Source organism: Schistocerca cancellata, chromosome 1 (genome assembly GCF_023864275.1).
Source record: "Schistocerca cancellata isolate TAMUIC-IGC-003103 chromosome 1, iqSchCanc2.1, whole genome shotgun sequence".
Taxonomy (NCBI): domain Eukaryota; kingdom Metazoa; phylum Arthropoda; class Insecta; order Orthoptera; family Acrididae; genus Schistocerca; species Schistocerca cancellata.
In genome coordinates, this window is record NC_064626.1 from 853,886,699 (window position 1) to 853,899,770 (window position 13,072).

A 13,072-nucleotide genomic window follows, 5' to 3' on the forward strand; every position below is an offset into this window, starting at 1 on the left:
TAACATGAGAATGCTGTGAATCCCATATACATACGTCATAACTATTCAGTTTGACGGATACATGAAACGTTGCCTCATCGCAGAAACAAATCTTTTCCGAAAACTGATTGTTTCCGTCAGGCTTGACCAGCACTTCCATTGCAAACAGATCGCGCTGAGATTTGTCCTTACGTTTTAGTGCCAGATCTGCTGCGCCTTGTGGAGGCATAGTTCTAACCACGTATGCAAGACATTGTGCACTATACCTACAAAGTAAAAATAACTTCGACTTATCACTTATTGTAAACCATTTGTTAACGTGTACTGTAGTTTTGAAGTTTTTAAAGTCTGAAGTTGTAAACATAATTTATGGTCACCCAGTATTTCACACAATGAAAACTAATCGGATACAGCTGGTAAATAAATGTACTGCAGGAGTAAACAGTTCAACTTGCGAAATCTTGCAGTCTGATGCGCTTGCAGGACCGATTCTAACTTACTACGTTCTCGAGTCCACTTAGCGATGGTTTGGAAGGTAGTGCTCGCAGCGACAGATGATGTGTCTAGTGAAGTAATGCTGTGTTTTGATGTTCCAAAATCCGTATGGCATTTTCAGTTCTAAGCAAAAAATTTCGATTTAATTGTGCATGATATTTTTTTTCTGTCGGCATACAACGGTTATGAATTTCTGCTTCAGACAAAACTTGATCTGCTGGAGACACACCTAAACAGCGTTATCGAGCAAGGTGGTACAGTTGTTAGCATACTGGACGCGCATCCGATAGGACAACAGTTCAAATCCGCATCCGACCACAGATTCATTTTGTCGATGATGTCGGGATGAGTCATTTGAAAGGACGCAGTTTTTTTCTTTCCCCTTCGTTATTTCAGCCTGGGCTTGTTCTCAGTCTGTAATGACCTCGTCGACGTGACGTTAAGTGCAAATGTTCCTTCCTTTACGGAAAATAGTAGTTGTGGTTTCGAATTGCGTGTAAACATGCAGAAGAGTAAGATAATGTATGAGTCAGTTTAGCGTAAGGGTAAGTTACTGACTCTTGTAATACACTCCTGGAAATGGAAAAAAGAACACATTGACACCGGTGTGTCAGACCCACCATACTTGCTCCGGACACTGCGAGAGGGCTGTACAAGCAATGATCACACGCACGGCACAGCGGACACACCAGGAACCGCGGTGTTGGCCGTCGAATGGCGCTAGCTGCGCAGCATTTGTGCACCGCCGCCGTCAGTGTCAGCCAGTTTGCCGTGGCATACGGAGCTCCATCGCAGTCTTTACCACTGGTAGCATGCCGCGACAGCGTGGACGTGAACCGTATGTGCAGCTGACGGACTTTGAGCGAGGGCGTACAGTGGGCATGCGGGAGGCCGGGTGGACGTACCGCCGAATTGCTCAACACGTGGGGCGTGAGGTCTCCACAGTACATCGATGTTGTCGCCAGTGGTCGGCGGAAGGTGCACGTGCCAGTCGACCTGGGACCGGACCGCAGCGACGCACGGATGCAAGCCAAGACCGTAGGATCCTACGCAGTGCCGTAGGGGACCGCACCGCCACTTCCCAGCAAATTAGGGACACTGTTGCTCCTGGGGTATCGGCGAGGACCATTCGCAACCGTCTCCATGAAGCTGGGCTACGGTCCCGCACACCGTTAGGCCGTCTTCCGCTCACGCCCCAACATCGTGCAGCCCGCCTCCAGTGGTGTCGCGACAGGCGTGAATGGAGGGACGAATGGAGACGTGTCGTCTTCAGCGATGAGAGTCGCTTCTGCCTTGGTGCCAATGATGGTCGTATGCGTGTTTGGCGCCGTGCAGGTGAGCGCCACAATCAGGACTGCATACGACCGAGGCACACAGGGCCAACACCCGGCATCATGGTGTGGGTGGTGTGGGGAGCGATCTCCTACACTGGCCGTACACCACTGGTGATCGTCGAGGGGACACTGAATAGTGCACGGTACATCCAAACCGTCATCGAACCCATCGTTCTACCATTCCTAGACCGGCAAGGGAACTTGCTGTTCCAACAGGACAATGCACGTCCGCATGTATCCCGTGCCACCCAACGTGCTCTAGAAGGTGTAAGTCAACTACCCTGGCCAGCAAGATCTCCGGATCTGTCCCCCATTGAGCATGTTTGGGACTGGATGAAGCGTCGTCTCACGCGGTCTGCACGTCCAGCACGAACGCTGGTCCAACTGAGGCGCCAGGTGGAAATGGCATGGCAAGCCGTTCCACAGGACTACATCCAGCATCTCTACGATCGTCTCCGTGGGAGAATAACAGCCTGCATTGCTGCGAAAGGTGGATATACACTGTACTAGTGCCGACATTGTGCATGCTCTGTTGCCTGTGTCTATGTGCCTGTGGTTCTGTCAGTGTGATCATGTGATGTATCTGACCCCAGGAATGTGTCAATAAAGTTTCCCGTTCCTGGGACAATGAATTCACGGTGTTCTTATTTCAATTTCCAGGAGTGTAGTTATGGGATCACATTCGGGAGAAGCGAGGTTGAGAGCCCTGTACGGTCATTAACATCGAAGTTTTCCGTAGATCCCTAAAACATCCAAGGCGACTGCTGAAACGGTTTATTTCGAAATGTTACACCGCGTTCCTGTCCAGTCGAAGTCTAATCCGAGCTGGGGTACAGTTCTTTAAAAACTGAATCTATCTAATGCAAAGAATATCAAACCTTAATGAAAGTGACTTTTGTAACTTAAATTCTCTGCTTTACCTCGGTTATTTATGTTTGACTACCTGGGGTTAAATTTTGAAGGGAAAAAAAGTAGAATGAGCACCTCAAATACAGCAGGAACCCATCTGAGTGGCTATCCGGCGCCATCACCGCGTACGCAAATCAGAGGCCCGTTATTTCCGTGAATTACATGATCTACGCATAGACATCTAATGGCACATACCTCCACAAACCTACCAAGAAACTGTCGGATCCCTGATACGCAGAATCAGAGAATGTTTTTCGTTCCAAAGATGGACAAACAAGCTATTAAACAGGTTGAAATAATTAAATCAAGACCCTAAGCTGTCAACAGGCGTTGATATACATCAGCGGGGACAGTTGAAAATGTGTGCCCCGACCGGGACTGGAACCTGGGATCTCCTGCTTACATGGCAGACGCTCAATCCATCTGAGCCAGCGAGGGCACAGAGGGTAGTGCGACTGCAGGGATTTATCCCTTGCACGCTCCCCGTGAGACCCACATTCCCAACTTAATGTCTACACACTACATTCGTAGTGCTCCTACCCAATACACTCATTACTCGCGGCAGAAAATCTTACCGAGTCCCGTAAGAGTTCGGGCAATGTGTGTGCATCCAGCACAGAAGAAGGTCAATGACCGGTTAACCTTGACTATATGTAGTATCTGCTCTTTCGGTCATATCCGAAAGAACAGATATCATCTTCATATATTAAGCAGGTGGTCGTAATTTTTTGTCTCATCGGTGTAATTTTGAAGGTATTAAAGTCTTAAGTTGGAAAGATAATTTATGCGCACACTGTATATTGTCTGTGTGGCAGTGGTAATTTCTAGTATCCAGCATGGGCCTTCACAATCTTCATTTTGCACGCTTTACTTCCACAACGACTGTTCAGTAGCTAGTGTCTAGTGGTTGCTGGTACTCACGTGCTCGTCCACAGAGTAGCTGAGCTCCCCGTCGTCGTACAGCACGAACCAGCGGCGCTGCCATCTCTGCAACAAACAGATCCGTTATTTAGTCTCTGGATAACTCAATCAAACACGAATAAGTCAAGGCATGAGGTCCTACGACAGTTTGAAATAAAATAAAGCAGTTAGCCGAACGAATAAGAGGAGATTAGTGCTGGACGTCCCGTCGACAAAGAGGTCGTCAGTGACAGTGCACAAGCTCGGATTGGGGAAGGGCGGAGAAGAAAAGCGGCCATGCCCTTTCGAAGGAACCAACGCGGCATTTGCTTTAAGCGATTTAGGGAAATCATGGAAAGCCTAAATCAGGTTGGCCGGACGCGGGTTTGAACCGTCGCCTTTCCGAATGCCAACCGGACGAATACAACAGATTGTCACGTATTTCAGTTCGTAAGACACACACAAATTAATTTGTGTGTGTGTGATTCTCTGACTTCATGAATTAAATAAGTCTACGGTTGTCTCCGTAACAGAGGCCACTGATACGCTCGTGCGGCGGTTCTACACTCAGAAGAAGCTGGTTCGAATCATAGTAACGGAAGAAATTTCCACTGATAGTATTTTATCCGGCAAGGAGGGTAGAGGTGGTGGCGTGAATTTCCCGAACATCGGACGTTGTGCCCAACGTCATGTAATGCATCTCAAACCTTCACACCGCCTCTCGTAGACTGTCGGCGTGTGCCCCGTGCCTGTAGCGAGTTTCACCCTCTCCCCTCTATCGTCGTCGTCGTGATCAACAACACATATACCACTCTGCGCTATACACAGACTCATTACAGTCATCTGCTCTAGGCAGTTACGCTACACACACCTGGGAAACAGGCCATCAGTGGCGTTAATAGAGAAGCCTCAGACGAGACTGTGAGACGGGGGGGAGTTCGTTGTCATCTGCACTGACTGCGCTCTCAGAAGAAGAAGAAGAAAACTCACAGTTGCCAAGTCGCGGCCTCTAGGAATTGTTTACCATGAAAATATCTTTTCCGCGTAGTTTCATCTAAAGAGGGCTACTTTCAGAAAGTTAAAGCGTGGGACAATATTTTGGAAACGAACCGTTTTAGTTCTAAGACAAGGAAAATTGGATACTACGGAATCCTCACGAATTCTATTATAATTACAACTTATTTTTAGTGTCATAGAAACTAATTAAAAATAAATTTTTGATATTATCATAAAATGATTAAGATATCACTTTTTTTTTCAAAATTCCACGGTTTCTCCACTCAGGTTACTGATGCAACTACTTGTACATCAAAGCCAACTGACCGTCGTTCAGTTACCGATAGCAGTTTTTACGTATAATTGTACGTAGATGTCGTTAAATATAGGAAGCCCTCGACCATAGGTCACCAACCAAGCTATTTCAAAGTCACGAGTTGCCATAAAGTTGTTATTGTTTCATTAATTCGTCGAAGGCCTAATCCATCCAGATAGCTTTTGTTACGCGAGTTTAGGATCGAGCGAATTCTACAAACTACATAATTTATATGAAAACTTTTTTTGTACGCATCCGAATACACTTTCGTTCTATTTGATGCTTCATCTATAGAGAACACAAAGAGTGACGACACACTTAACAGCATATACACAAGCAAGAGGTGAGGCCTGTCACCTACGTGCTTCGAGGCAGCATCTCTGTCGCATGGTAACTGCATTAGCGTCCACATACGAGCTCAGCTCTGAAAACTAGTCTTTATTTTTTACATAAATATTAGAGTACGTAACTTAATTAACAAAATGAAACCCAACATAGAGGACTTTTAGAAGTGTCATGTATCTTCGTCATTTATAGTGTCACAAGTTTAAGTATCCACCGCAGAACAAGTAAACACATTTTCTCTTTCCAACGATTTTTTTATGGTTCTCAAAAAATTTTTGTTTACATAATGAACCATATGACATAAATTGTTTCGAATTTCTCATTTCAGAATTCTGCGAAGGTAAGCTCCGCACTTTTCCATTTGAGGCACTGTGAATCATAAGGCCCCCAAAGAACAGAACGAAAGTTTTGAGCAAAATAGATGTTTATGAAAATCAGTTTTATAAACAAACCACCACTCTCATAGGTGTGAACTGTTTTTTCTTAACTAAGTCTCAACATCCTATACATCCTATGAAAGAGCCTTTTAACAGTTGTAAAATTTGTAATTAGTGTGAAACAAGAATCAGAATTTAAACAACAGGTACTTTTATGCACCATATGTACAATTATGACCTGCTCCAACATCTCATGGACTTCGTTATCGCCATTTCATTAAACACATTTTGTGGCTTTAAGTTCAGATAAAACTGCCGATTCACCTCCGATTATGAAGTATTACTGCTACGATATGATGCAGACACTAAATTATGTTGTCAACCCCAGAGAACAATTGAGTAGCGCAGAGCAACAAAATTATGCTTTGTGCTTTTGACCCATATCAGAGAAAATGGTTGGACAGTTTTTCGTGGATGTTCATATACAGTGTGGCGCTACAGATACAAATAAAGCTCGTTCACCGAAAGATCACCAGATGTGAGCTTTAGGTTTTTTAACCCGTATGTACGCCACAGATTTTGTTGTGCTAGGCTACATCCACAAGAGCACTAAATTCCTATGTATAGCTGTCTTACACAATACTTCAGAACTGGTAAGATCAATACCAGCCGAATAGACTTAATGGAGTTCGTATTCTCTGCACAGAACTTTTTGATTTTTCAGTCGTTTAACACATTTCTCAGAAAGTTACCATTCGAACACGCATTCATCTACAAAAAGTAATGACCACAATATATTTTTAAAACACGTGCCTATCAGACTGCTTCTCGCTTTATTTTGTGAAGTGTGGAAAGCGGAGTTTGCCGCCGCTTAGAGAGAGCCCGTAAAAACTGGAAACAAATATATAAGGCTGTAGCCCAATAGCTGCGCGCGTTAAGTCGGCCTCCTGATAAGAACGTTATTGCACCCGAAAGCCACTAAATTTTTCTCAGTAGCGGTGCCCACGTGAACAACGCAGCGAGGCTGCAAACCAGTAATTAGCGGGAATATAACGCACCGCAAAAGGTGAGCACCGCAACCGTAATGAAGAAGGGGAAAATCTCTATCTCCGTGGGCAGCCCCATAAATTCTGCGCGGCTTATTAAGTGGATTTGGAGAAGCTCACGAGATCACTAGACTGCCTACGTACGCCATAAATACTATCTCCCGCAGCAGCAACTTGTTACCTGCAAGCAGTCTCCCAGATAAAACGCCTCGTATTATTATAAATAGCTGCGCGAGTTCCGACAGCAGCTGTCGGTGCGGGAGAAGCTGTTCGGAAATTTTTGAGTAATTATATAGTGATCTTTATATGCGAAATTTCGTTATACGCATAAATTGTCACTTTCATGTAGCTGTCTACGATCCTACTTAAAATTTTAATTTTTATTGTTTTATGCAATTTTCATTGTCTGGCAGTTGAAAGTGAATTTTAAGAAAGCGTTCATTTACAAAAAGTAAATACGCAGAACACTAAAGTATGATAACTTTTGTGGAAATCATTAGATAATGAATGGAAGTAAAACGAGCCGCATGATAGCTTTAATTGGTGATTTCTTTATTGCGACAACCGGTTTCGCTTCACTAGAACAGCATCCTCAGGTGAACTACGTAAGAAGGAAACGATCCTATGTAACATATATGATCAAAATACTACGAGGGCTGTTCAATAAAGAATGATCAATTTTTTTTTGGCAATATACCTTTACTCATCATCATAATTTTGATGGTCCTTCTCAAAGTAGACTCCCATGAATGCGATGCACTTGTCCCAGCGTTTCTGCCAGTCTTCAAATATATACTGGAAACCGTTTTTTGAGAGCTACTTCAAAATCGCCTCCACAGCCTTCACCACCGCTTCTGATGATTGATAATGCAGCCCACAAAGGCGTTTCTTCGTGTTAGGGAATAGAAAAAAGTCGCACTGGACTAAATCCGGACTACAGGGAGGGTGAGGGATGGATGCACTTCACGTTGATTTTTGCAAGATATTCAGGAACAACATTGACAATATGCGGCCGCGCATTATCGTGGTGCAGCATCCAGCCTGCTTCACGGAAATGTGGTCTTTTGCGCCTGATATGGACTTGCAATGTTGTCAGGACATCCCTGTAGTATTGTCCAGTTCCTGACGCGTGTGAATGCTGATAAACGATTCCACGAATATCAAAGAATGAGATGATCATAACTTTCCCAGCAGCAGCAACCACTTTTGCTTAAAAAAGCAGTTGGTGATGAAGGAGATTTCCCACACTGAACTTTGCTGTTTGCTCTCAGGATCAAAATGATGTAGCCAAGTTTCAACAGTAGTGATTACATTTGAAAAACTCCGAATCTTCCTCTAACATCAACTTTAACAACATGCAGACCTGCACGCGTATTTCTTTTTGCTTGGGAATCAGCAGTCTTTGAACCCATCGACCGCAAACACTTGTCATGTGTAATTTTTCTGTCACCAAAGTGTGGGTGGCACCCAATGAAATGTTCAGTATTTCAGAAAGTGATCTTGAGGTAATTCGACGATCCTCTCGTACAATGATGTTTTCTTCCGTAAGAGTAGTAACTGGAGGACCGTGTCCACCTTCCTTTGAAATTGATTGTCTCCCCTCTTTAAACATTATAAACCACCTTAGAGCTGTGCTGTAGGGAAGAACAGACTCTCCACAGGCCTCCTGTATCATTGTATAGGCCTCAGTTGAAGATTTGTTGAGACGAAAGGAGAACTTCAAAGCCGCATATTGTTCCTCGCGTGTTACCTCCATCGCAGCGGTAGGCGATACTGAACGTGTCTGACGTTGCCTGCCTCTCACGGGCGGGAACCAGGAGTCCCAACAATAACACTGTCCGCTCCTGGTAGCTGAGTGGTCAGCGCGACGGAATGTCATACCTAACGGCCCGGGTTAGATTCCCGGCTGGGTCGGCGATTTCCTTCGTTCAGGTACTGGGTGTTGTGTTGTGTTGTCCTTATCATCATCCTTTCATCCCCGTCGACACGCAAGTCGCCGACGTTGCGTCAACACGAAAGACTTTCACCAGGCGAACGGTCTACCCGACGGGAGGCCCTAGCCACACGGCATTTCCATTTCCAACAATGAGACTACTACGGAGTGTTTGTTGCACGCTAAGCTAACAGAATATCATAAGATTAAATTTTAGCGCTAGAAATTATTATCATAAAAAATTATGATCATTCTTTATTGAACAGCCCTCGTATATGAAACTTTCACAAAAATTTTTGAAATTTTTAATTTTTCTGGAGAATTTTAAGAAAAATAAATATTTATGTACCTCTTATGTGAAGTATTTAAACAGGCAGAAACAATCAAAATTAAAACATACAATAGCGTCACAAGAGCGCACCAAGACGTCCCGAAAGTTACGTGTCAATAATTACGTGTCAATAACGGCCAACGTGTCACGGTTTTAATTTAATGTCCTCGATTTCATGGTTCCACACGGTTACGCTTATCGGCTTGTTGCTCAATCAGCCTCACGGTCAGGAAGGTGTGAAAAAGCGTTTGGGAGGAGAGGGGGGGGGGAGTTGATTATTTAGATCGCTGAATGCCCCAATTTTGTTATTTCCTTATTATGTCTTTCGTTTTCAACGTTGTACTTAGATGTGGTTTTTTTTTCTCGTTGTGCACGACAGCACTATTCGCCCCGATGTCCTCTCTTTAGGGATTTGATTTTTTAATACGAACGCTGGGAGCGTTTTGGTTACCTAGTGTGACACTGTTGTACGTAAGTTTTAATTTTTACTTTTGCAGTTATTTAAATACTTTGTATAGGATCTATAAAAACATTTTAAATTTTTTTCTTAGAAGTCTAGAAGAAATTAAAAATTTGATTTTTTTTTAAAAAGATGCTTACAGTATTTTGATCATATGTATTACGTGGTATCCTTACCTTATTATGTAGTTAACCTGAGAACCTGATTTAATGCAGCGAAAGCGGTTGTGACCATAGAGAAATCACCAATTACAGCTGTGTTGCGGTTCATTTTACTTCCAGCATTAGAACGTTCTGTGTGACAAATGATTAGGATTACGAAACAGTATTATGGTCGCGCCACGAATTTTCCGCTGTTAGAGGCGCGAGTGGCACGCTAATAGCAAAGTGCCCTGTCTGCATGCGCAACACGTGCAGCGAAGTCCTACCGGCAATACATTAACCACATCACTGTAGTGTGATAAGCAGGCAACGCTTGTAGTTCACGCTGTTACTTCTCCTGTCGCTCGTGCAGTTCATCGTACATTATACTGACAATATCCAGTATGTAGTGAAGCCCTCTTTTTCTACAATCACAGCCGTAAATGTCACGGCACGGAATCAATACGAGATGGATGTTCTCGCTGTGGAATGGTTGGTTGATTTGGGCGAGGAGACCAAACAGGTCATCGGTCTCGTCGGACTAGGAAGGACTGAGAAGAAAGTCGGCCGTGCCCTTTCAAATGAACCATCCTCGCATTTACCTGAAGCGATTTAGGGAAATCACAGAAAACCTAAATCAGGATGGCCGGAAGTGGGTTTGAACCGTCGTCCTTCCGAGGGCGAGTCCAATATGCTAACCACTGCGCCACCACGCTAGGTTTTGGAAAGTTTTTTTTTCCAATGGCTGCTGGAGAAACTTTATGAACTGAACCACATTCTAAAGAAAAGAGCCATTTCTCAAAACTAAACAAATTGAATTAATATAACGGGCGTTGAAAAAGTTCCCGTTCGAAGGCCGTACAGTCCAGGATCGGTATGCCAATTAGGCAGTGAGTAGTGAGGTAATCATCCCACCGACGCACCAGGTCTACGATACGTGTTTGTTAAAACACCGTGTTCTGCTGCGTGAAGGTGTCCGTAATTTCGTGCTGCTCATCTTCGTTCGACAATACTCGTCGACTTATCAAGGTCTTTTGTAGGGGACCGAAGAGAGGGAATCGCACGGGGTGAGTTCAGGACTACAGGGTGGGGGGCGCGAGTGACGTAACTTCTGCCATCCTTCCAGAGCGACTGGCGTCTTGTGTCGATTCGCGACCAGCTCAGAACTCGACCCAACATTGTACAACGGTGGTTTTCGACAGACACGTTGCCCCATACATATTCATTATCCGACGGATGTCTACCGGTGTTTGTCCTTCGGCAGCCAAGAGAAGGATAACAGCACGTTGGTCCGGTTTGAACGCATTTGGTAATAACGTCGCCATAGTTCACTTTTCCGCACGCACATCGGAAAGACACGAATGCCACACTGGTCCCTTTCCTACATGTTGGTGCTTACATATCTGTATCGGAATCGCGCTACGTTGCCTGTACACTGCAGTAATGCCCTCAAACGGAAACGTTTTGATCGCACCTTATATTAGTGTTATTCGCTAAGCACCATTATACTGCGTGCAAAATTTAACTAACTATTCATGGATGTGGGTGCTATACATGGTGATTCCGTGATGTTGATAAAAACTGTCAGGGATGAAGGAGAACGGTAAATGTATCAATTTGAGGTAAGGGACCCTGATCCGGGAGTGAACGAGTCGAAAGTTATAAGAGAAAATCGTTCTGATAGTGGATCTCTCCTGCTGAAAGATCTTTGCTTTCCATATTTTGGGAGAAAGTAATATGGACCAATAGAAGAAAAAAATTGTCTAGTAATCATGGGCTCTAAAATGCATTCCTTAAGGCTATGAAGATTTTCTGAGTACATGGTTGGTTGGTTGGTTTGGGGAAGGAGACCAGACAGCGAGGTCATCGGTCTCATCGGATTAGGGAAGGACGGGGAAGGAAGTCGGCCGTGCCCTTTGAAAGGAACCATCCCGGCATTTGCCTGGAGCGATTTAGGGAAATCACGGAAAACCTAAATCATGATGGCCGGACGCGGGATTGAACCGTCGTCCTCCCGAATGCAAGTCCAATGTCTAACCACTGCGCCACCTCGCTCGGTTTCTGAATACATGTGTGTCACTTGAGCGAAGATGCTCATAGCTCTTAGGGTATGGATTTTAGTGACCATGCTTACAAGACTTTTTTGCTTCGAACGATCGCTCCTGTCGGTTTCCTGAATACTGATCATTCATCCTGGGACATACTGTATTTGTTTAGATCACAACGTTAGAAGAAAAATAGAAGAACTTATTGTGTGACCTGAAAATAGCGGAGGACAAAACTTTAATATAAGGTTGATTCTGTATTCAAAGCTGCGCTAGAAAGACATATATACTGCAAGTTACATGCTTTATGCTCTTACACACCGTGGTTTGCTACAGAAAAATTCCGATTTCACTAATGCAGAAGCAGCACTGGGGGATCCGCAACGGTTTTGTTACCATCAAGATTATAGGGCAATGAAAATATGCAGAAACAAGAACCCACTGTAATGAAGCCCAATGGACAGCTATCGTGGATTAACAGCAACCGAGGCTTATTTTGGACAACTTGAAGTTTGTTAATATGTGTAGAAGCAGCATGTCCCCTTGTGTGCAGGCATAAAACCTTGTGCTTCTGTTATCTACCTGCGAAGTAAGATACTGTTTTTCCTATTGACAGGTAATCTTTTGCTTAATGAAGGACATAAGGCATCCAACGCAATGTTTTATTCGTTCTGTCTGTTACATCTTTCTTGAAGGCCAGGCGCATATCCAGCATGCATCAGCTTAAGTCAGAGCTGCTAATAACGGTGGACCAACGAGAAGTCAGCAGGTATCCAAAATGTGAAAGTGTGCTGTTAACTGTACATAGTGTGCAGGTATCAGTATCTCAGGACCGGCCTTTTTTTTCGCAGCGGAGTATCAAAAGATTAACATACCTGGAACTGAAACTGATTAGTAATAAAATTATTTGTAATCCAGACGTAGGGATCTTCAATAAGCAAATCACGATCACACTATTCGTGCGGCACGTCTCTGTTAATACACTACTGGCCATTAAAATTGCTACACCAAGAAGAAATGCAAATGATAAACGGGTATTCATTGGACAAATATATTATACTAGAACTGACATGTGATTACATTTTCACACAATTTGGGTGCATAGATCCTGACAAATCAATACCCAGAACAACCACCTCTGGCCGTAATAACGGCCTTGTTACGCCTGGTCATTGAGTCAAACAGAGCTTGGATGGCGTGTACAGGTACAGCTGCCCATGCAGCTTCAACACGATACCACAGTTCATCAAGAGTAGTGACTGGCGTATTGTGACGAGTCAGTTGCTCGACCACCATTGACCAGACGTTTTCAATTAGTGAGAGATCTGGAGAATGTGCTGGCCAGGGCAGCAGTCGAACATTTTCTGTGTCCGCAACGGCCCGTACAGGACCTGCAACATGCGGTCGTGCATTATCCTGCTGAAATGTAGGGTTTCTCAGGAATCGAATGAAGGATAGAGCCACGG

The 13,072-nt window shown here is 44.2% G+C and overlaps 1 protein-coding gene across 2 annotated transcripts in view; it reads right to left on the reverse strand.

The window, feature by feature from the left end:
• The window catches only part of LOC126189032 (protein outspread), a 763,892-nt gene that overhangs the window by 172,986 nt on the left and 577,834 nt on the right, over positions 1 to 13,072 (reverse strand). For both annotated transcript variants that reach the window (XM_049930867.1, XM_049930878.1), the window contains exon 3: positions 3,639 to 3,704. In XM_049930867.1, coding sequence (XP_049786824.1) covers positions 3,639 to 3,704 — 66 coding nt within the window. The remainder of the gene's footprint in view (positions 1 to 3,638; positions 3,705 to 13,072) is intronic.